General features: G+C 45.4%; 1 protein-coding gene across 2 annotated transcripts in view; it reads left to right on the plus strand.

The window, feature by feature from the left end:
* The window catches only part of SEMA4G (semaphorin 4G), a 273,488-nt gene that overhangs the window by 233,399 nt on the left and 14,713 nt on the right, over positions 1-25,376 (plus strand). For both annotated transcript variants that reach the window (XM_040361900.1, XM_040361901.1), the window contains exons 9-12: positions 1,053-1,216; positions 17,965-18,109; positions 21,423-21,645; positions 23,491-23,606. In XM_040361900.1, the coding sequence (XP_040217834.1) occupies positions 1,053-1,216; positions 17,965-18,109; positions 21,423-21,645; positions 23,491-23,606 (648 nt within the window). The remainder of the gene's footprint in view (positions 1-1,052; positions 1,217-17,964; positions 18,110-21,422; positions 21,646-23,490; positions 23,607-25,376) is intronic.

Here is a 25,376-nt window from a genome sequence, read left to right on the forward strand (position 1 = left end):
GCAGAGCCCGCCAGGAAGTCGGCACGGCACTGAACTAATCACAGCCAGGGAGACATTTTGCGATCTCTGCAGCCGAGCATCGGGACAATGTCTCCCTGGATGTGATTAGCGCCGTGCAGACTTCCTGGCGGGCTCTGCACGTGTACGATGCAAACACGCTGGAGCTCATCGTTGGTGGTGTGTCAGTCTAACAACGCGCATCTCCGATGTAGGTAAAGTCTTTGATATAAGCTCTTTACCATGTGATCAGCTGTGTCCAATCATAGCCAAACAGGAAGTGAGAGGAAATCTTTGCAAATTAGGGATATTCATTGCCCCCCCCCCCCCCCCAGGCCCTCAGAACTAGTTTCCCCACTTGAAAATTTCAGGGTGGGTCTTAAAAAGCAAGGGGTATGGCCTTGACAAAAATGGGTGGGTCGTATTTAAATTAGGGGGTGCATGAGTTTAGTCAGGCCTAGGGCAGCACAAAACCTTAATACACCACTGATGACCGTGCAATTGTTATTCAAAATGCGACAATGCTGAAAATTGTCCCGGGCCGGAAGGGGGTGAAAGTGCCTTTATATTGAAGTGGTTCAATTCACTACTCTAAGTGTTTAATAAGTGGAAAAATATCTGTTGATTTTGCCATAAGTCTTGTTGGTGGGGGGCAGATAAGGAAAAGTTGGTGTCCTCTGTAATCCATCAGAAATTGGGTAGGCAGGGCTGCTTAGGAATTCAAAGCTATCTTGTGATGTCGAAGAGGAAAGTAGGAGCATACTATATATACCGCACTTGGCACAAGAACAGTTACTTTCTGTTGCAGCATGTTTAAATGGATATAACTGAGAAATGTGCATGTATCCTAGAGATGTACAATTATTTATGTATTTATTTGCCTTGTCATGCGCCTTTACATTTTTCCAGGTTTTGTAATAAGCATACTCCGACCACTGTGCCTCATCCAATAGTGTAATTTGAGTTTTACCAGTAGTCATCACAAACTCTCCCACTTTCTCCCTAATACCTGCTTACTTTTGTTTAGCCACATAATCTTTTCTTTATGTTCTCAGAGTGACATGGGAGGAAAGAAGATCTTACAGAGGAAATGGACATCATTCCTAAAGGCGCGATTAGCCTGCTTCATGCCGTACTATGAAACATTAAAGAGCGCATACACCCTAGAGGTGGGGGCCTGGAATACGACCATCTTCTACGGAGCCTTTATTTTACAATGGTAAGTTTTGGAGCGGTTTTTCTTTCTGCAAAGATCCTCAATGAAGTTCTAATGTTAGATGTAGAGTGAGAAGACAATGGAGTTCTCCATAATCTCCCCACCAGCATTTAGGCAAAAGTGAGGCATAGGTGTATTGCAGGGCCATCTTAATAGCATCATGGGCCCCTGGGCAAAGTAATGCTCTGGGGCCCCTACAATGGAGACGGTGCAGGTAAACAGAAATCTAGGAGGTAGGGGATATCTAGGGTGTAGAGGGGTCAGAGTGCTGGGGGGATATCTGGGATGTAGAGGGGTCAGAGTGCTGGGGGGATATCTGGGGTGTAGAGGGGCAGCCCAGGCTGCCCATATTTTGGGGCAGCCCAGGCTCAAGGACCAGCTGCTTTGGGGAAAGTGCAGGGGCCCCCATGCAGCTGGGGCCCCTGGGCAGTGCTCAGGTGTGCCCTCTCATTAAGACAGCCCTGGTGTATTGGAGCTATGGTTCCCAGAGTGACATGGGAGGAAAGAAGATCTTGCCATACTATGCAGCGGCGGCCCGTCCATAGAGGGCGCTGGAGCGCCCCCTCTGGCTCCGCACTGTCACTGAAAATAACATACATTCATGCATTGCATGAATGTATGTTATTATTGCCAGCTGTCGCTGGTCTATTCAAGGTGGCCGGACATTGAGCGCCGACCACCTGAATAACGGCAGCTGGTTGGCTGTGCGGAAGTGCCTATCAGAGCCAGCGGCTCTGATAGGCTTTCTGTGTACAGCCCTCGTCCTCCCGGATGTTTTATCCAGGGAACGTATGGGGTGCGTTCCTTGGATAAGACTGACGGCCGTCTCAGCCAATCGGGTTCGCCGATTCTGGTTATCGGTAACCTGATTGGCTGAAGCGTCACGGCGTCAAGGCGGGGGAAAAAGACTTTGAGGGACGTCGAAGGATTAAGGTAAGTGCATTTTACAGGGCACAGCGGCGACAATGGTCACAGAGGCGACAAAGGGCACAGTGGCATCAATGGGCACAGTAGTGACAATGGGCACAGTGGCAACAATTAAAGGGCACAGTGACATGCACAGTGGCATCAATGGGCACAGTGGTATCAATGGGCACAGTAGTGACAATGGGCACAGTGGCGACAATTGAGGGGCATAGTGGTGACAATTGGCACAGTGGCGACAATTGAGGGGCACAGTGGCGACAATTGATGGCACAGTGGCTGTGTTTGATGGCATGGCACAGTGGCTGTGTTTGATGGCATGGCAATGCGGCTGCGTTTGATGGCATGGCACAGCGGCTGCGTTTGATGGCATGGCACAGCGACTGTGTTTGGTGGCATGGCACAGCGACTGTGTTTGGTGGCATGGCACAGTGACTGCGTTTGATGGCATGGCACAGTGACTGCGTTTGATGGCATGGCACAGTGGCTGTGTGTGATGGCAAGGCACAGCGACTGCGTTTGATGGCATGGCACAGTGGTGCAAATTGATGGCATAGTGACTGCATTTGATGGCATGGCACAGTGGTGATAATTGATGGCACAGCGGCTGCGTTTGATGGCATGGCACAGCGACTGCGTTTGATGGCATGGCACAGTGGTGCGAATTGATGGCATATTGACTGCATTTGATGGCATGGCACAGTGCTCATAATTGATGGCACAGGGGCTGCGTTTGATGGCATGGCACAGTGGTAACAATTGATGGCACAGTGACTGCGTTTGATGGCATGGCACAGTGGTGACAATTGATGGCACAGTGGCTGTGTTTGATGGCATGGCACAGTGTTGACAATTGATGCCACAGTGGCTGCATTTGATGGGCACAGTGAGGCTGCAATTTTTTTTTTTACGTTTGCACCCCCCCCCAAAAAAAAATTTGGAGCACCATCCGCCACTGATACTATGAAACATTAAAGAGTGCATACATACACACAGTCTTCTATAAAGATTTTATTTTACAATGGTAAGTTTTAGAGTGTTTTTTCTTTCTGCAAAGATCTTCAAAGTCCTAACTTTGAGGGCAATGGAGTTCAAAATCTCCCAACCAGCATTTAGGCAAAAGTGAGGCATAGGTGTATTGTATGTATCTATGGTATTCAGTGAAAAATACATTTCATGAGTATACTATTATGTTTTCATTGATAAAAAACAAGTCTATGCATTGCCTGACCTCCACGGATTGTGTCCATTTCTTTCTCCCAGCCTTACCAATTGTTTGGCAACTAAAAATACATAAGTAGTTAGTCGGAATTGTGATTTGATGAGGATAGGGGGTTTGCGATGGAGAAGCACAAGTCTATGAATGTTTGGGAAGGGCCTGCTAAATAAGGTTTGTAGAAGTTTAAATAACTTGGTCAAGAATCTGTTTAGCCTTGGACAGGACCATAAAATGTGCAGCACATCTCCAGCAACAATCTGGATGAAACTATACAGGTATATCAATGGGTGAAGACCTTAAATGCCAATTCAGCTGAGGTTACATTGATAGAAGATAAATTGATAAAACTTGTTGACAGTCCTCCTTGGTTTTGGTGTCTTTGAGATTCATATCCCACTTGCAAACTTATGAGCTGCATTTTTAGGCTTCCAGTTGAGTTGGTAGATAGAGCACAGAAGTCGGCTTCGGGGAGAGAGGCGTATGGTAGAAAATGTGCTCAAAAACAGCTATTTGAAAAGTGAGATCTCTTGGTTGTTACTGATGTAAGAAAAAGTTTAATTTGCATATATCAAAAGAGGGGGTTGTATAGTCAAAGTTCTTTTTTTATTTTAATGCATGCTATGAATTAAGATAAAAAGCTTTCTGTATGCAGCAGCCCCCCCTAATACTTACCCGAGCCCCATCTCTGCCCAGCGATGTACACAAGTGTGGCTGCCTTCCGTGACTCTCCCTCCTGATTGGCTGAAACATTGCAGCCGCTCTATTGGCTCCAGCTGCTGTCAAAGTTAGCTAGCCAATCAGGAAAGAGGGGTGGGCCGGGGCCGAGCTGTGGCCCTGTTTCTGAATGGACACATGGAGCTGTGACTCGGCTCGGGTGCCCCCATAGCAAGCTGCTTGCTGTGGGGGCACTCAACAGGAGGCAGGGGCTAAAAGCACAGAAGAGGGACCCGAAAAGGGGTTTTATAGAAAAAAAACAAGACTTTACAATCACTTTAAACTTCTCCCTGATTCCAGTCGAGCTACAGACAGCAGCCACTAAAGGAATACAAATATTGGGGCTCACAAGAGCTCCAACAGTGACAGCTGATAAAGGTGTAGGTGTGGTAAGAAAGGCCCCTTTCACACAGGGCAGATCCGCTCAGAGGACTCTGCTAGCTTAGCGGGGGATCGCTCTGTTGATCTCTGCTGAGCCAGTGGATGACAGGGGGCCTCCAGGTCTACCCATAGAGGAACTTTTATGGAGGCGAATAGGGGGATCAGTGGAGTACTTTGAGCCGATATTAAATACTTGTGAATTTTTTTTTTGTAATTCCTTTATTTATTTTTTTAAATGGATAATTTTTCCATGTTTATTGAAAATTCGGATAAAGAGGCTGAATCTGTGACTGTCAGGCTTTCATATCTGCTAATTCTTAAATGCATGTAGTCCTACTTATTTAAAGTGGTTGTAAACCCTTCCTGTGCTATTTCCACCTTATCAACCTTTCCTACCTTATAAACAAGTTGCTCTATGTAAAACGCTTCCTACCTTATCCCTTTCTGTGTAATCTGTAATTTTCGAATGAATGACGTAATCGGCACATGCGCAGTTAGTGCCGTTTTTCCGGCCGGCTCTTCTTCTGGCCGGAAAACTGTGTACTTGCCAGGGCTGCGTAATTTCCTCTGACTGACGTCAGCCCCGAGATCCCGCGATACTCTCTCCCTGAGAAGCTGATTCTAACCCCATGTGACTCGCTATGTCACAGGGGTTGGAGCGCAGAGCCGAGGACAGAACCTGCCTGTCTGAAACGAAAACGAGGCTTGGCTTCAGGAAGGAATGCGCACGTGCGGGATTATGGACACAGAAGAAGAGTGAGGGCGGAAATAAAATACTACTGAAACGCGGAAGACAGGAGTCATAATGGCAGCGGCTGAGTACAAGCAAAGGCAAGCATAAAAAGTAATTTTTTTCAAGTAAGAGCGTTCTATTTGTATAATGTATGTAGCGCATAGCTGCTAAACAGCAAGATGAAATTGCATATTGCCGATTTGGGGTAACATTATCTGAGTTTACAACCACTTTAAGAAAAAAAGAAAAGAAAAAATCCCTGTAAGACAAAGGCATAATGAGCAAGTATGCATAGCATAGCATACTAGCTCATTATGAATTACTTGCCTTAGATTAAAGCCCCTGCAGCGGTCCTTGTTCCCCCCCTGCGGACGGCGACATCTCTCCCGGAGTGACTTCCGGGTATTGCGAGCTCTGGTGCTGTAATTGGCCAAAGCCAAAATGACGTCACAGCTTGCGGTTTCACAGCCGGCACTGTACTCTGGGACTGGTCCCGCAGTCTTCTGGGGCCTGTCATGTCCCAGAAGACTTTGGAAAGGGAAGAAGGGAGAACGTCTGCTTCCAATCGCCTAGGCCAGGGATCTTCAAACTACGGCCCTCCAGCTGTTGCTGAACTACAGTCCCATGATGCATTGTAAAACTCTGACATTCACAGACATGATGGGAATTGTAGTTCCTGAACAACTGGAGGGCCGTAGTTTGAGGACCCCTGGCCTAGGCGATCGGAGCACAAGTGGGGGTGGGTACCTCTCAATATCAGGGACCTGCTCCCCCTCTCCTCCCCAAAAGCTCTATTTCACAAACAAGAGCCAGGGAGGAGGCCTTAAAGTAGAACTTTCCCTTTTGGGTGGAGCTCCACTTGAAGTGCATTGTCTAATCGGTGGGCTATGACTTCCTGACTATGCAGCAATTGTGCTTAGTATGCTGTGCTCTTTTATCAGTGTGTGAATTTTACTGCTTTTACTTCGTTTTTAAATATTTAATGTGTGCAACTTGTCACAGGCAAGAACATTTTCTCGGACAGAGGGAATAAATGGACTAACCATAGTTTACTGTGATTTGCAGTGCTGTCTGCTGTAATGCAAGTCTGCAATTAATAGGGTGCCTGACTCCACTCCCTGGGACTAGAAGAGCTAGTGTTGTGTATCTGTTTAGTGACAAACCTAAACCAGTTTTATAGCAATTCTGACATTTACCAGAAGGCCTGGTGTGTCTCTGCAAGAAGAAGGAAAGCTAGTTTGTGCTCATAGGCTTTAGCTTGTCCTCCACATTTTCTGCACTATGCTGCAGTGTTATATTAACGGAAACATGTACCAACAAATACAGTATTATTATTATTATTATTATTATTATTATTATCAGGTCTTTTTTTCTCAGAGAATAGGTGCAGGACCTCCTCCTGTCTGGGTTGCCCCTTGACTCCGCCCCCTACCCACCTCTCCATAACATCCCTTGGTTCCACCCCCTACCTACCTCCCAGTACTGCCCCTTTAAAAGAATACAGAACCAAGTATCATTTTGTGGTGTTAAAGTGGAGGTTCACCCCAAAAAAAAAATGTAATATTAGATTGATGCTCATTTTGTCTAGGGGAATCGGGTAGTTTTTTTAAAAACGAAGCCGTACTTAGCGTTTTAGAGAGCGATCTTCTCCGCCGCTTCCGGGTATGGTCTTCGGGTCTGGGCGTTCCTTCTTGATTGACAGGCTTCCGACGGTCGCATCTATCGCGTCACGATTTTCTGAAAGTAGCCGAACGTCGGTGCGCAGGCACCGTATAGAGCCGCACCGACCTTAGGCTTCTTTCGGCTACTCGTGACGCGATAGATGCGACCGTCGGAAGCCTGTCAATCAAGAAGGAACGCCCAGACCCGAAGACCATACCCGGAAGCGGCGGAGAAGATCGTTCTCTAAAACGGTAAGTACTGCTTCGTTTTTAAAAAAACTAGCCGATTCCCCTAGACAAAATGAGCATGAATCTAATCTTAAATTTTTTTTTTCGGGTGAACCTCCACTATATTTATGAAATTTGTTAACAAGAAAGGCATAAAATAGATCAAGCAACAATGGACACCCCAGCAACAATAGATCCACTACAGCAACAATGGACTCCCAACAGCCAGCATTAATAGACCCTCCAGCAGCCAGCAACATTAGACCTCTCCCTTAATAGTAGATCCCTCCCAGCAATGATTGACCCACCCCTAGCAAAAATAATTCCCCCCTATCAGCCACAGTAGACATCCCCAGCAACAGTAGACCCCCCCCCCCCCCCCCCTGCAAAATCAGATACTCTCAAGCAACAATAGATTCCCCAGTAGCCAACATCAAAAGATCCTCCAGCAGCCAGCAACAAAGACCCCTCTCTCAACAGTACATCCCTTTCAGCAATGACTGACACCCCAGCAACATAAGACCTATCCTAGCAACCATAGATCCCCCACGAGCAACAGAAGAACTCCCCAGCTACAGTAGGCCCTCTTTCTTCGCAAAATAGATCCTCTCTAGCAAAAATAGCTTCCCCAGCAGCCAATATCAATAGACCCACCAGCACACCCCGCGCACCTCTGCCATTACATACATTCAGTTCTGGAGGTGCCGGAACTGCGTTCCACCACGTTCCCGCTGACAAAAAGTCCTCTTATTATACAGTAGAAGCCTTTACTGTCCTAAAAATGCTATCTGCCTGGTAGTCACATTTGAGTTTTCTGACTTTATTACTTTGAGTCACTGACCTGGAACACGCATGTAGCTAGTGAAGGCAAACCTAATTATTTGCATATATAGTCTAAGCCAGGAATTATTTTAATTCCCGGCATGGCCCCCCAGGAGATATAAAAGCACTGTCTCTACACAACCCAGTATGTCTTCTGCCTCATGCGTCTGGTTGTGGGCAATGTATCCAACTGCTATTCATCGGACTGGTACAATGGGACCACAGGGACAGGGGTAGTCTCTGGGCCATTAGTATTTCCATGAGCATCACAGCAGGAAGATAGACTGGAAAAAATATAGTCACAAGCAGTTGAGCAAACGGGTCCCTTGTGTCGTTAGAAACTTAATAACTTCAAACAAAAACATGTCCTTCAAAGTGTATATAAACCCGCACTATGAACTTCTCTTTTTTTTCGTCTCTTTTGGTCTGTTAAACATATATTGAAAGCACTTTGTTATGTCTGTTTGAGAAGTTCAAAAATACCCTTGCCAGAAATCTCCCTGCGCTGTCAGCTAGTGTGGTTATCAGTTACATTGTCCTCAGATGTCTCTGAGCACCCCGAAATCATGCCTCATTATGTTATGGAGAATAGGGGAGAGAGGTATAATTTAATTTTTTTTTTTTTTTAATGTCAATAGCACCTTTAGAAATATATTTTCCTAGAAAAATGGTGAGGTGTTCAATACTTATGTATGTATATGGAGGTGGAGGGAGGGTCAGCCATGCATTGTGTTGAGTCGCTTAGCCTTATTTACATGCCCTATGCATTAAAACATAGGAATTGGGATGCAGAAAAATGGCATCAGCTGCTCTAAACAGATGAGTCAAAATCTGGAATATTTGGCTGTAGCATGAGGCAGTTTGTTTGCAAAGGGCTGGAGAGCGGTACAATAATAAGTGTCTGCAGGCAACAGTGAAAAATGGTGAATACTATGGACACAAACAGCCCAGCTCGGGATTGAACCTGCACAAGTACCCCGATAGCAAGCTGCTTTCTATTGGGGCACTCAGAAGGGAAGAGGAGCAAGGAGTACCTGCAGGAGACCCCAGAACAGGAAGATCAGGGCTGCTCTGTGCAAAGCCATTGCACAGAGCAGGTAAGTGTTTGTATTTACAATCACTTTAATACCTTGTAGATAAGAATGAGCTCAAGTTGGGTCTAAATTTGACTTTGCAGATCAACTGCAGCCAGGGCATTCCCACGGGAATGGGGCCATATTAGGTCAATGTAGTCACAAGCACCCCCCTCCCCATTGTGTACTTATAGCTGTGGGTGGGGGATTCTCTGGCTGCAGTTGATCGGGTGGCATTGACAACTCGCTTCTGGGCTCAATGTAATCCCAACTCATATCTACCTGTAGATTGCTGCATGGTGAAATAATTGGAAACATATGCAATGTCTGCATTGCATAAAGATCCTTGCTAGTTCTAGTTGTGTCCTTGTGTATAGGCAATTATTAAATAACTTGAATACTGCCAAGTCACAACTAAATTGCTTGAATCTAAGGCAGGCCATAGATGGTGCAATTTTCTTTCCTGGAGGAAAGGGGGGGGTGGGAGCGTAGAGAACAGGGATGGACTGGCCATTGGGACTACAGGGAGTTTCCCGGTGGGCCAATGGCTCAGTGGGCCGGCTTCAGTGACAGCGGCCTGGGAGTTTCTCACTTCTGCCTAATCTTGTCCCATAAGGGGGGGCACCAAACTGACTTTGCCCCGGGAGAAATAATGTCTAGCTTCCCCATTGGTACTGCCTATAAGAGTACCAGTACCAGCCGTTCTACTCTAATAAAGTAAAACGGCTAGTGGCTAGTGAAGGGGGAGAGGGGGTGCGGGTGCCGGGGGGGTGCGGGAGTTGTCCGGCCGCTGTGGGAGAGACCTGTCAAAGTGGGCCAGTCTGGATGAAGTCCAGGGCCAAATTTTTGTCCCAGTCCAGCCCTGGTAGAGAACCGTCCCTGCCAGGAGAAGAACGGTGATAATTGCAAAGATCCAACATGGTGGTTGTACCCAAGTTGATTGATGGATTGACTTTGGTATTTTTCAGCCTGCCCTGCCCATAGATGGTTTGAATCTTGGCTCGTCCCTCTTATGATTTGAGCCATCTGTGGCTGGCTTAAGACCCAAGACTTTTGATTGGTTTACAGTATATCTTGCAATCGTGTGACACCTGTTGGATAAGTTACATGGTACTACATTTAGCTACCAAAAGCTTTCTTATTTTACTGCAAAGTAGAAAAGCCATTGATAGGCGCTGTTGCTGATAACAGATGCTCATAATTACTGGCAGATAAAGCCCAATTAGTATTTTTGTCAGCTGCCAAAATTGGGCTAAATGGTGCCTGCCCAGATGGGAGTTGTTTGCTGATATCTTGCAATTTATCAATTCAATATTGATGAAGAATGAGTAACTCGTCAAACTGTTTTATCTATGGCCAGCTTTAGTGAGTCTATAAAATACACGTCAGGATTGTTTGTAAAAATCATATTAAAATACAACTTTAATAGCGCTCCACACGCGCCACCATATTTTGTCCATCAATCCCTTGGAGGTCATATAGGAATTCTGACATCTCTCACGTCTTTACTGCACCACAAAGCCGTACTTGGAGGAACGAGCACAAGCTTTTTTCCATGACCTTGGACTACCTTTGATGCCGCCGGGACTTCATGGAGGTTGGCCTATCTCTGCAGGAAGTGGAGACTGCCATAAAAGGAGGGAGCCGAGCTGCTGATGTAAATTGCTGCGGCCCGGTCTCCCGGAAGTGGGGACAATGATCTGCTCCCCCCTCTCTCATGTAAGGTGCCAAATGTGGCACTGGAGGGGGGGAGAGAAATGAGCAGTATTTCACTTTTGGGTGGAACTCCACTTTAAGATCCTTGCCAAAATCTTTGCTTCCAGACTGAATTCCTTCCTAGGTTGGCTAATTCACAAGGATCAGGTTGGGTTCTCCCCTCCCCTGAGGCGTAGGTGATCACATCCGTAGGGTGGTACAGCCTATCCATCTAGTCAAAACCGTTCTTATCCTGCCATGCCTTTCTCTCAACATCCACAAAGCCTTCAGTACGCTCTCTTGGGATTACCTGTTCTTTGCCCTCCGACTCTGGGGTTTTAGTGATGCATTCCTCTTTGATTTTAGCCCTTTATGCTCGCCTGTATGCGATCCCTAAATTTGCTGACTTTTCCAATCTGCAGGGACATGAAACAGGCATGCCCCCATCTCCTATCCTGTTTATTTTGGTGCTTGAACCCCTGCCAGCGGCCACCTGGGCTTGAATTAGCTGGGGAACAAACTAAAATGTTTGCTGACAAAATTTTACTGTACGTCTCTTTCCCCCCATACCTAATTGCCAAACCTTTTTTCCCTCTTCTCTGAGTTTGGATTCTTATCCCAGCTTTCACGTAATCAAGTCCAAAGCCTTAAATCGCATGCCTCCCCCCCCCGGTTCAGTTGTCTGTGGCAACTAGGCAACTATACCTTTTTGTGGCTTACCTCCTTACCATACTTGGGCAAAAGTTTACCCCATCATATGATTTCCTATATCGGGTTAAATAGCCCTCTTTATTTAGGGAACTTTCAGGTCGCCTTAATTTGTCGACCTCCCTTCAGATCTTGGTTTGGCAGGATCCATGCATGCACTTCGATTGACATATTTGCCTAAACTTCTTTGCTCCTCCTGGGACCTCCCTATCTCTGTACCAAACCATATCCTATGTATTGAGCAACATAAGATGCTTCGCTCTAGACCCTGGTTTTCTGCATCTGTCTTTTTCTGTCGACAACTGTCAGAGGGCTTAGCAGTCCCTAATCTTAAATTCTACTACGTCACCGCTCAAATTGCTACCTCTTATTTCGCTTAATGCTACCTCCGAAATACCCATCTAGATTAATGTAGCAATCATGGACTGCTCCCCTTTTCCAGTTTTCAACTCTCTGTGGACTCTGCCCCCTTATATACCTATTTTATCAGACCCAATCCTGTTATACTTGTTTGTTGTGTCTGTGGGATTCTGCTTGCCTTGTCTCCCCTTATCTGGCCTCTTGAGCACCCCCCAATTTCTGCCAGCTAATGAGAATCCATCGGCTATCCCCTGGTGGAGGACTAAATATGTGTATTCGTTCTTGGTGTTTAATGGTATCAAGGCCTTTGACTATTTACGTGAACATTGGCAGGTTCCGGATCTTGTGTTACACCCAAATCTGCCACCATGTTTAGCCCTAAGTGGCTGGCCCCATTTGAAAATAGGTGTTGCAAGGAACCCTTGTTGAAAGGACTAGTGTCTGATCTCTATAGCTTACTAACAAACAACCTGGGGCCCTGCATCCTTCCTTATGTTACGAAGTGGGAAGCAGACCAAGGCAAGTCTTTGGTTGATTACTGCTGGAACTAAATTTGGCTTGATTCTTTCAGATGTTCTCTGAATACTTTTGCCCAGGAGAATTCAGACAAGCTCCTTTTCCGCTGGTATATTTGTAGGTTGTAGGGAACCCAGTACTTTTTTTTTTTAATTATCTGGTGGACCCACTCAGGTCTACTCATTGATCAGATGAGCTCTAAACGTTTCATTGGCACGTGACCCCTGGGAAGTCTTGTTGCACAAGTTTATTGTGTCCTTGACTAAAGCCCAAAGGAAGCTAGTGGGATTCGACTTCCTGGCAGCTCAACAGACACTGTCCAGAGCCTGGCTCCAGCTGTTTGCTCACCTTGGTGGAGGTCAGACAGCAGCTCATAGGGACCACAATTTACGAGAAACTCACTTCTTTTGTAATGGATACCTACGCTAAGTTCCTAAAGATTTAAGACCCGTGGATTACTTTAAGCAATCAACTGAGCCTGGACCGTTCCCTGCTATCTACCTGACTGCTCAGGTGATCCCCCCAGGCAAATTCTTTGAGCCCTGCGTTCTGAGCGCAACGCACTCCAGAGCCCTGCGTTCTGAGCGCAACGCACTCCAGAGCCCTGCGTTCTGAGCGCAACGCACTCCAGAGCCCTGCGTTCTGAGCGCAACGCACTCCAGAGCCCTGCGTTCTGAGCGCAACGCACTCCAGAGCCCTGCGTTCTGAGCGCAACGCACTCCAGAGCCCTGCGTTCTGAGCGCAGCCCACTCCAGAGCCCTGCGTTCTGAGCGCAGCCCACTCCAGAGCCCTGCGTTCTGAGCGCAGCCCACTCCAGAGCCCTGCGTTCTGAGCGCAGCCCACTCCAGAGCCCTGCGTTCGGAGCGCAGCCCACTCCTGAGCCCTGCGTTCTGAGCGCAGCCCACTCCTGATCCCTGCCCTCTGAGCGCAGCCCACTCCTGATCCCTGCGTTCTGAGCGCAGCCCACTCCTGATCCCTGCGTTCTGAGCGCAGCCCACTCCTGATCCCTGCGTTCTGAGCGCAGCCCACTCCTGATCCCTGCGTTCTGAGCGCAGCCCACTCCTGATCCCTGCGTTCTGAGCGCAGCCCACTCCTGATCCCTGCGTTCTGAGCGCAGCCCACTCCTGATCCCTGCGTTCTGAGCGCAGCCCACTCCTGATCCCTGCGGTCTAAGCGTAATGTACAGGTGAACCCTGCACCCTGGACATTAAAAAAAGTTATAAAAACGCCAGTAGCTTTGCAGTGAGTTTTTTAATGTTTTTGCAATAGCGTTTTTTTTTTTTTTTAACTAAAAGTCCTTCAGCTTTTTATAGAGAACATGGCCTATTCACATTAGTCATTGTTACCCCAAAGGAGCTTATAATTGCATAGATATAGGATCATTGGCCTGCCAATCTATAACAGTCTAATCAGAGAATGGTGAAGATGCTGCCAGATTGAATATTGATGAGAAGAATTAAACCGCCAGGGCTTGATCATGTCAGATAATGATTTTTCAGTCGTAGGATTTTCTAACTGCCCTCTCATGTCTGTTTGTTAGACAGAGTTTGGTAGTACAACATTGAAAAGAAATCCTTTGAATAACTGAAATGTCTCTTTATGAATCAGTGATGGCACACTAATATGGCAGCAAAGGAGTTAATAGCACCCCGCTATGCAGACAAATAGGAATGATTTTCTAGCCTGTCAGGGAACTGTTGGCCCGTGCAGTGTCGCACAATAATGCAGAATGTCAAACCTTCCTTTGTAATTCTTTTTGGCATTTCTCTCCGCATCCAGCTACAAGCTGCCTCATTCTAATATAAACTGTATAGAATAAGAATTAGAGATGCAGCAAGAAAAAATAACTCAATAGAATTTGCTTGTTTTGCTCTGTCTCCTTAATCAGGATAAATTGATGCATGCCATTTTTTTTAGTGGGGTACAGAAAACACATTTATGGCAACAGAAAAATATTGGTTCATTCAGCACTGCTGTGGTTCAGGTAATTAGGCAGATATGTACCAGAGCATTTCTAAAATCCAGGCAAGCGTCTGTATTACATAAGAACTGTCTTACCTGCATGTACAGCTAGTTTTATAATCCAGACACACCTACCAAACATCATAGCCAGGTTCCTAACCTCACCTTTCATCTCTGCATTCAAGCAATATATCTTGGTCACTAAACCATTCCCAGCCTACTGATTAGGCAGTTTGTTGCTGCTGAGATAAATTGTTCATTCTACACTCCCCGGGCAGTACAGGATTAATAGCATTGTGCAATGCATCTATGTCTATAAGACATTTAGTTACAAGTGTATCTCAATTAAACCGTCTCTTACCACACTATTTTGGGCACCGTATTATTACAAAACCAGGGCTGGACTGGGACAAAAATTTGGCCCTGGACTTCATCCAGACTGGCCCACTTCACCCCCCCTGGGCCACCCAAGCCCCCTCTTCCTCTTCACTAGCCACTAGCCATTCTACTTTATTAGAGTAGAACGGCTGGTACTGGTACTCTTATAGGCAGTACCAGTGGGGAAGCTAGACATTATTTCACCCGGGGCAAAGAATCAGTTCGGTGCCCCCCCTTATGGGACAGGATTAGGCAGAAGTGAGAAACTCCCAGGCCATAGCTGTTGAGTCAGCTGTCTGTCCCCTCCCCCATGCTCCTCTGTTGTCCCCCCTGCTCCTCTGGTCCTCCCCCCTGCTTCTCTGTTCCCCCCAGGTGAACCCTGCGGCAAGGGAGAGACAGAGGAGCAGTGGGGGGTGGCGGTCCGATGTCACTGAAGCCGGCCCACTGAGCCATCGGCCCACCAGGAAACTCCCTGTAGTACCAATGGCCAGTCCATCCCTGTACAAAACCATGCAGCAGTATAAGGACCCTTTCACACTGCAGCACCCCTAAAATGCACTGTGCATCTTAAAGTGCATAGCGTGTTTTAAATGTGTTGAGAGAAAAAGGGGGTGTAGGTATGGCGCTGTTCTGATGAAAGACAGGGGAATCCAAGTGGATTCAAAATAAATGTGGTGTTACCCCCAGCTGGGTATTGACTATGAAAAATATGTAATATAATGAAGTGTGGAGCGTGGAAAATTAATGACACAAAAATGAAAAAATAAAAATAAGTGTGTATATATGTGTTGGACCCTCGGCCGGGTGTTTATTGATGCAATGTGCCCTCGGCCGGGTGTTGGTAGGTGCTAGTCTAATGCTACTTGTGAATGTGACAACAAACCACAGTGAGCAAAGTATACCATCAAACACAATGAAATGAATAAATGGATATACCACCTGCCGGGTGTTTACTTGTTTGAACCCTCGGCCGGGTATTTGAATCAGAAATCAGGTGTAAAAATGCATAAATAAATCCTTTTAGAATACATAAATAGAGTCCAGAAAAAAATCGGTCCAGTGAATCAAAATAAGATTTGTGAAAACAAAAGAGGTGATAAAGTGACATTGTGCTTAAAAAGTTCAACGATGCTGGGTGAACCCTTCAGATCTTGCTCTGTGCGTGACACACCGTGCTCTGTACAAAGTTGCACTCACCAGATACTTTTCCCCCTCCTGGGGGATGACGCGGTCACAGTATAAGTGCCACTGTGTAGCAACCTGGGGATAACTGGGGCCGGCTCCAGGCGCTGCTTGCGATCCTCCAAGGTGTTTTATACGGGAGAAGAAAGGATGTCCATAGAGTAAATCCGTTAAAAATAAAGTTTAATGTGCAAAGAGTTTGAATACCCACATTGTACATAAACAAAAATAGGCAAAAAGGAAAATCAACTGGAGCTGAACAAACTGTGTTTGCAGTCCAGACCGGAAGTGTTAGACCGACGTGCCTCTGACTCCGCCCTATGCGTTTCATCTGTCTGACGTCATCGGGAGCACAACCTGTTGCAGGCAGCGCATAAGCAGTGGATAGCTGATTGTTAAGGAAGCATAGGTGTGTGCAGCCTAATGCATTAAGGTGTGCACCCCAAATCTCAAACACATATGCATGTATGTGTATATATACTGACGCCATCATTCGAGCAGTGGATGGTGTCAGTAGGGCAGTGGACAGTGTCAGTAGTTTTTATTTGTATTTATTTTATTATGTTTTTTTTTTTATTTGTGTGAAATATCTGGGGTCTAAACAAAGGAAATATGTGCCACATGGGGTAAATAGGGTGTGCCCAGGAACACCTGGCTCACCCTATGCCCACGCCTATGTAAGGAAGCCTTTGGGTGTTGGCTCCTTAACAACCAGCTATTTATTGGTTGTTAACCTGTTAGCCCCGACACCTCCTTGCCATTAAAAAGGTTTATGACCCTGGGAGGCAGGGCTTAGGACCACGTGATCCAAAAACTCTGATTTGCAAGGAGCAATCTGGAGCTTTTGGTCAGGCAAAGGTAACTGTGATGGGAGCACACAGCGGCGCAGGTGTATTGGCAGCAATTCATGCAAAAATGCGGCCCCTCTGCGCTAAGGACCAGGTGCCTAGTGACCATGTATTTGCATACGGACGGCGCCAAGGGGTTAAGAAGCCAGAAGTCGTCGGTATCCTTAACGAGAGGATACCCACACATACAGTGCCCCCCTGTACCTACTTTGTGGTCACCAAGCTCCTCTCTGCTCGAGTGGTGCAAAGACAGAGCAGAGCCCCACCATCTTTTGCCCCGTCTTTACACAGGACACTGCAGAGGGGGAGGAGCCAGGAACACGATAGAAAGAATCTGTGAACCACTATAAATGAGTGGGGAGGAGGGGGCGACCAAAACTTTTGAACTGAAAGCCAGGGGCAGATTGAGACACATGTGAGGGGAGGAGTGGAAGGGGCTGAACTGAATGGAACATTGAACAGACAATGGAGGTACAGGGGCATATATATAGCTATATAACCAGCATCTTTAAAAAAAAAAAAAAAAAAAAAAAAAGTGTCATGTTACCCCAAAAAATGCACCAAAAAACACACACTGGGTCCTTTTTTTTGTTGCATTTTTTTATGCGGTTCATATTGATTTCAATGGAAGGTGCATCTTTGGTGCACTTCTGGAAAGCGCACCAAAGATGCATGCAGGACTTTTCAGAACGCGAGTGTGAAAGGGCCCTATTGCTGTGACACTATTTATTTCTGGTACCAAAAAAAAGAATGGTTTGCTTCTATTACTCTTGATTTATCTGTTACTGCCAGACATTAAACATAGCTTACAGTAATCATTTGAGGAAAGTCTGCTTAAATAAACGAGTCTCATCTGCTGGAAGACTGTATGCTACGTGGGGGGTTGTTTATGTTCCTTTTGCTGATCTTTTCCTCTCTGTGCGCCTAATATATTTTTGTGGCTCTGATTTGTTTTAAATTGCTCTCATATTCATTTTCACTTCATTCCATCTCTCTGGTTGCGTTTTCTGCACATCCATAATATTCTTTCTTTATCCATGTTGTAGCAATGGTGTTCAGTCATCTCAGAAAATGTGTTGCCTACTAGTGGAGCTATCTAGCCAAGTCAGTGTATTGCTTGCCTTGGCGAATCACAGGGGCCTCAGCTGTTCCATCAGTGTAGTTTATTTGTGACTGCTGCAGTATAAATGCCCATAATATAGGCTGTTAGCTCAGCTAATGTATCTTGATATGTGTTTTCTAATTCAGAGTTTTTGCGTTAAGCTGTGCATTGTTCCGTTGTTTCAGAAAAATGTAAAGACCGCTGCTGCAAACATGTAGTAATTTTGTTTTGTGTCTCTCTTCCAGGAGAAACATGGAAGCCTCAGCAGTTTGCCGGTATAGCATAACAGATATTCACGATGTGTTTGAGGGTGATTACATGGAATATCAAAATAATTTGCGGAAATGGTCTCGATATCAAGGGAATCCACCAAGGCCAAGACCAGGTTCTGTAAGTGTTTCTTAGCCCTTAATCAGTCATGTTGTGTGTGTGTGTATATAAAACATATGCCAAACATGCACAACTTATCTAGAGTCAAGGCATAAGCAGCAGGATCAACTTAAATATGAACAAAGATGAATATACACTCACTGGCCACTTTAGTAGGTACACTTGTTTAATTGCTTGGTAACACAAATTGCTAATCGGCCAATCATATGGCATCAACTCAACGCATTTAGGCATCTAGACATGGTGAAGGTGACGTGCTGAAGTTCAAACCGAGCATCAGAATGGGGAAGAAAGGGAATTTACGTGACTTTGAATGTGGCATGGTGGTTGGTGGCAGACAGGCTGGGATTTTCACGCACAACTATCTCTAGGGTTTAATGGTCCTAAAACAAATATCCAATGAGCGTCAGTTGGGTGGACGAAAATTATTTGTTGTTGTCAGAGGAGAATGGGCAGTTTGGGCGACAGTAACTCAAATAATCACTTGTTACAACCAAGGTATGAAGAATACCATCTCTGAATTCGCAACACATCGAACCTTGAAGCAGATGAACTACATCAGCAGAAGACCACTCCAGCAGAAGACCACACCAGGTGCCTCTTCTGTCAACTAAGAACAGGAAACAGAGGCTACAATTCAGGAAACGGGCTTCCAAAATTGGACATTAGAAGATTGGAAAAACATTGCCTGATCTGATCAGTTCTCAATTTCAGCTGCTACATTCAGATAGTAGAATTTGGTGTAAACATGAAAGCATGGATCCATCCTGCCTTGTATCAATGGTTCAGGCTGGTGGTGGTGTAATGGGGTGGGTTTCAGAAATCATGAATCAGACGGAGACAGAAGTACAGTTAAATCACACTTGTTTAATAATAATAAAAGTAAATAGAACAAACATAGTCAAAACATAGCCAAAACATAGCCAAAGTCGGTAACTGGAACGGATCGTCGGACAAGCCAGGAAGTCAGGAAGCCAGGGATCAGCGTAGTGGAACAGCAAGCAGGATCTGGAACCAGAAGGGATGTCAGCCAAGCAAGTCTTTAACAGGCACACAGGAGAGTGTCTCTGTGATGTTGAACAGGCGAAGGCAGAGAAGATCTGGGCTGGACGGCTTAAGTAAGCAGAACTCACTAGCAGGATATCCTCAACAGGTGAGTCCCTGTGGAGAGATGGAAGCTGGCAATTAAAATGGTTGTAGACCACTTTCACCTACAAGTAAGCCTAGATTAAGGCTTACCAGTAGGTGTTTAAAATATCTCCTAAACCTACACGGTTTAGGAGATATTTACAATTCCCCGTACGATCATTTCTACTGCGCATGCGCCAATGTATTTGGCGCATGCATACTCTAGAAAGGGCACACTGTGCCGTTTCTAGATGGGTTCATGCCGTGACTGGCGGCTCCCAGAGCTGGAGTTTGCGTCCCCGGAAAGGAAGAGGGCTGAAGAATGGATGCTTCCAGCCAGTGAGGAAATCGGGGACATCGCAGGTTTCGGTTTCAGGTTAGTGACACATTATGGGCACATTATAGTAGCCCATTATGCTTTACCTTTGCAGGGAAACAAAGAGGAAGTAATACCCATCAGGGTTTACTTCCTCTTTAACCGACAGTTGAGCGGCCAGCTCAGAGAAGGAAGCCCAGCCCTGACAGTGGGGGATATTTTCTTGGCACACTTTGGTCCCCTTAGTACCAATTGAGCATCATTTAAACACCAACACCAACAGCCAGAGCCACAGCGGAATGGTTTAGCTCAAAGCATATTCATGTGTTAGAATGGTCCAGACCTAAATCCAATTGCGAATCTGTGGAAAGACTTGAAAATTGCTGTTCGCAGACGCTCTCCATCCAATCTGACAGAAATTGAGCTACTTTGCAAAGAAGAATGGGTGAAAATTTCACCATCTATAAAGCTGGTAGAGACATCCCCAAAAAGACTTGCAGCAAAAGGTGGTTCTGAATACAAATACACGCCACACTTAGATATTTATTTGTTAAAAATTTTGAAAACCATTCATCATTTTCCTTCTACTTCGCAATTATGTGCCACTATGTGTTGGTCACTCATATAAAATCTCAATGAAATACATTCACGTTTTTGGTTGTCACATGACAAAATGTGTAAAATTTTAAGGGATATAAATCCTTTTTCAAGGCACTGTATGTGCGGAAAGGCCAAATTTAGCTTATTGCAGGAAATGTTATATTCACCCTTAAAACGGAGGTTCACCCAAATAACATTTTTCTCAGAACAACTTCTTTAGACTTCTAACATGTACAGTCCGCAAATTTATTTATTTTTTTTACGCTGTACATACCTTATAATCTATCTTTTCATTCCAGCTTCCGGATACTTCTCCCTGCGGGAGTAGGCATTTCCAAGCTGAGGAGGCATGTCATCTGGGAGGTCGCCCAGATGATTGACGTTTTTTCAGCAAAAGTTCCCCCCGGCAGATAAGGCCCCGCCTCCCGTATTGCGCAGGCGCCGTATAGAGCCGACTAGCAGATCTGCATGTTCGGCTTCTTTCGAAAACGCCGTGACTCGGACGCGCCTACGCAATACGGGGGGTGGGGCCTTATCTGCCGGGGGGAACTTTTGCTGAAAAGACGTCAATCATCTGGGCGACCTCCCAGGTGACATGCCTCCTCAGCTTGGAAACGCCTACTCCCGCGGGGAGAAGTACCCGGAATGAAAAGATAGATTATAAGGTATGTACAGCGTAAAAAAAAAAACAATTTGCGGACTATACATGTTAGAAGTCTAAAGAAGTTGTTCTGAGAAAAATGTTATTTGGGTGAACTTCCGCTTTAATTTATTTTTGTGGTTCCTGGTTTCCCATACAATTATACCCAGATTGCAGATTATTTGATGATATATAAGCGGGTATAATGGAGAAACTGTTAAAGGGTTACCAGACTATACCTAAAATTCTGATTAATGAATCTTGAGGGGAAATTCAATAAAAAATAATGCATAAGGCATATCTAGCCTTTCAGTTCAAAACTGTACGGCATATCCTGACAATATTATAGACCCTTTTCCTAAATGGAGGAAAAAAAATGCTGGGTTGAATGATAAAAAAAAAAAAAAATGCCTGTGTTTACATGGCTTTATTTCTTCATAAAGAAATGTTTCAAGACCGTGAAAACATTACAGGTTTAGAGGTTTCGCCTTGATTTGTTCTCGTTTTATCTGATCTTAATTGACCTCAAAGTAACAAAAATGGCATAGGTGAAAAAATTAAAGCATCAGCAGAAATTGTCTAGAGAACCCACACATAATAATTCAACTAATACCTTTTCTTTCACACAGTGCATTACAAATGAACTGCGAAGCAGCAATTACACCACTTCTCAGGATCTCCCCAATAATGTCCTGGATTTCGTAAAACTCCATCCTCTCATGGCGGAGGCGGTAAAGTCCATTGACAAGCAACCAGTTCTCATGAAGAAGAACATCATTTATACCCAGATTGCGGCAGACAGAGTCACAGCTCTGGATAAGGAACAATACGATGTTCTGTTTCTTGGCACAGGTCTGTATAATAAAACGGTTTCTTAGCAGATGGGAGCCTTGATAACTAGTGTGGGTTTTGGGCTGGATTTCTAATATTGGTCAGAGATGTGCTTTTATTTTAACTATCAATAGCCCATTGGAGGGTTCACTGGTAGGCCAAATTATTTGCATTGGCTGGACAAGGCAATAGTCTGTTTGCTTTGGTTTCAAATAATACCCTGAGTGGTTCTTATACATGGTTCGGGATTATGTAAGAGAGCAAGTGTAATGATAAATGTTGTGTGTGTGTGTGTGTGTATATATATATATATATATATATATATATATATATATATATATATATATATATATATATATATATATATATATATATATATATATATATATATATATATATATATATATACACATTGCATGCTAAGCTTGTGTCTGAGTTTGCAAAAATATAGAGGAAAACTTGGACAGCCGCACTCCAAAAAACGTTCCTTTTATTAAAACTGGTCACAAAAATACATGCCACAGCAAAAAATAGAACAGAAGCGGACGCGTTTCACACTGTAGCCCAGTGCTTAAAGTGGAGGTTCACCCAAAATATAAATTTTTAACATTAGATTTAGGCTAATTAAGGGGAGCAGAAACTGGTATTTTTTTTAAAAATCAATGCCGTACTTACCGTTGTAGAGATAGATGTTCTCCCGCCGCTTCCGGGTATGGGCTGCAAGACTGGGCGTTGACAGCCTTCCGACCGTCGGATACAGCGCGTCATGAGTTTCCGAAAGTAGCCAAACGTTGGTGCGCAGGCGCCGTATAGAGCCGCACCGACGTTCGGCTTCTTTCGGCAACTGGTGACGCGCTGTATGCGACCGTCGGAAGGCTGTCAATCAAATAGGAACGCCCAGTCCCGAAGATCATACCCGGAAGCGGCGGGAGAACATCTATCTCTACAACGGTAAGTACGGCATTGATTTTAAAAAAAATACCCGTGTCTGCTCCCCTTTATTAGCCTAAATCTAATGTTAAAAAAAAAAAATTCGGGTGAACTCCCGCTTTAATCATAGATAGCTATGATTAAGCACTGGGCTACAGTGTGAAACGCATCAGCTTCTGTTCTATTTTTTGCTGTGGCATGTATTTTTGTGACCAGTTTTAATAAAAGGAACGTTTTTTGGAGTGCGGCTGTCCAAGTTTTCCTCTCTATTTTTGCATCATCATTGCATTGCCGGCACCCATGGTTTGGATTTAGTTAGAAGGCTCTTTGGTTTCATCTGAGCCCCCTTTCCTCTATTGTATCTGAGTTTGTAGATGCAGGGGATGCTAATATTTTTTGGGTGAATCTAAAGCTGGTAATGCTCCTTCATCCACACAAATGAGAAGGGTGGTGGAATCCAACCCCCCCCCAGCATGTTCCTTTGACAGAACTAAAACAACCAAGTTTTGAAAAGGAGGCGCAGCCACACACTGATTGAACTTCTGCCGGTCCCTGCTGCAGTATTGGAATTTCAGTTGGTGTATGGCCAGTTTTAGGCCAGCCATGCATGGGTCAAAATTTAGCCAGCTCAGCAAGGACTGACCAAATGTTGATCCATGTATGGGCAGGGTGGTTTTACAGAAGTCAGTCTACCTATTGCCCTGCTGGAAACTTTCTGCTTGATCAGCGCTGCCGGCTATAGCTGGTAAGTCTCCCCACTATCAGAATAAAAAGACTCAGCGGGGAGGATTCCCCCATCCACCTCGAATGTGTGGATGACGGAATCAAGTCATTTATTTTTAGTTCTATTAGAATCGTCTATGGACTGCCTAAGTCTCTCTTGGTGTTTGATAAACTGCTGGTTAGGTGTCTGATGTTCCTCATGCTTTAATGCAGATAATGGTTGGATTCACAAGGCAGTAGTCATCAAATCCCAAGTTCATATCATAGAGGAGATCCAGATCTTCAAAAAGTCACAGCCGGTAGAGAAATTGGTTATCTCCAAGAAACAGGTACTGTCTGTGTTATATATTATGTGTTATTGCATGTATAATTAAAGTTTTGTTACTCTAAAAATGTTGTTCCTTTAAAGCAGGGATCGCCAAACTATAACCCTCCAGCTGTTGCGGAACTACATGGCCCACGAGGCATTGTAAAACTTTTTCTGTCAGTAAATGCCTTATACAGCCCACTTCCTGTTTCTTGTCTGGTAATAAGCCTAGGCTTCTGACATTATGCACAGCTCTCTCTCACTCTCCTGAGAGTTTGCCATGAAGGTAGGAGGAATGAGTCATAAGAGGGCCAATGAGAGCTGCAGGGCTGCAGAGCTGAAGGTGTAAAAATCCAGGAAGTGAACAGGCAGCAGCTTCAGCTGCCCACAGTTAAAATGGATGCAGCCAGGCTCGCAAGTACAGAATCACAGTATATCTAAAATAATAAAAGTGGTTGGAGGGAAGCTTCAGAATGGCAAAGATGTTTTTATTACAAATTATGTGAACAGACTGCAGTTTCTCTTTAAATGATCTCATAGACATTAGAGGCTGTTGCAAATATTTTTCGCTAGATTGGAATTATCAGTTTAGTTTTTCCTTCCATCATATTCTGAACAAGCGGAGACTCTGTCTGCAAGCATTAATGGATAGGTGGTCAGATTCTATGCAGATATCATATAAGCATTCTTTGTCATCTATGGACAGCTTTAATAACCACTTCCCGCCCGGTCAATAGCATATTGACATCCGGGAAGTGGTTTAGTTATCCTGACTGGACGTCTATTGACGTCTTGCAGGATAACAGCCGCCGCGCGCCTGTGGGGGCGCAGATCGCGGCGATCAGTGGTGTGGTGTGTCAGTCTGACACACCGCACCACCAATCTCAGTAAAGAGCCTCCGGCGGAGGCTCTTTACCACGTGATTAGCCGTGTCCAATCACGGCTGATCACGATGTAAACAGGAAGAGCCGTTGATCGGCTCTTCCTCACTCGCGTCTGACAGACGCGAGTAGAGGAGAGCCGATCGGCGGCTCTCCTGACGGGGGGTTTGCGCTGATTGTTTATCAGTGTAGCCCCCCCTCGGATGCCCACACTGGACCACCAGGATGCCGCCCTGGACCACCAGGGAAGCACCCAACATGTGGATGGCCAGGTAAGTCCTTATTGCCATCCACATGTACAAATGTATACATAACATATGCCAATCAGTGCCCACAAATGGGCACTGACTGGCACCATCATAGCACAACAAAATTTGTGATGCCCATCAGTGCCACCCACCAGTGTGCATCCGTGCCACCTATCAGTGCTTATCCATGCCCATATGTGCCCATCAGTGCCCACCTATCAGTGCCCATCCATGCCACCTATCAGTGCCACCCATAAGTGCCCATCATTGCCAGCTATGAGTGCCCATCAGTGCCGCCTATGAGTGCCCATCAGTGCTGCATTCCAGTGCCACCCATCAGTGCCGCCTATCAATGCCCATCATCAGTGCCGCCTTATCAGTGCCCGTCAGTGACGCCTTATCAGTGCCGGTCAGTGACGCCTTATCAGTGCCGGTCAGTGACGCCTTATCAGTGCCCGTCAGTGACGCCTTATCAGTGCCCGTCAGTGACGCCTTATCAGTGCCCGTCAGTGCAGCCTTATCAGTGCCCGTCAGTGCAGCCATATCAGTGCCCGTCAGTGCAGCCATATCAGTGCCCGTCAGTGCAGCCATATCAGTGCCCGTCATTGAAGAAGAAAAGGTACTTATTTACAAAATAAATTAACAGAAACAAAGAAAAACGTA

Source organism: Rana temporaria, chromosome 8, assembly GCF_905171775.1.
Source record: "Rana temporaria chromosome 8, aRanTem1.1, whole genome shotgun sequence".
In the NCBI taxonomy this organism is placed as follows: Eukaryota; Metazoa; Chordata; class Amphibia; order Anura; family Ranidae; genus Rana; species Rana temporaria.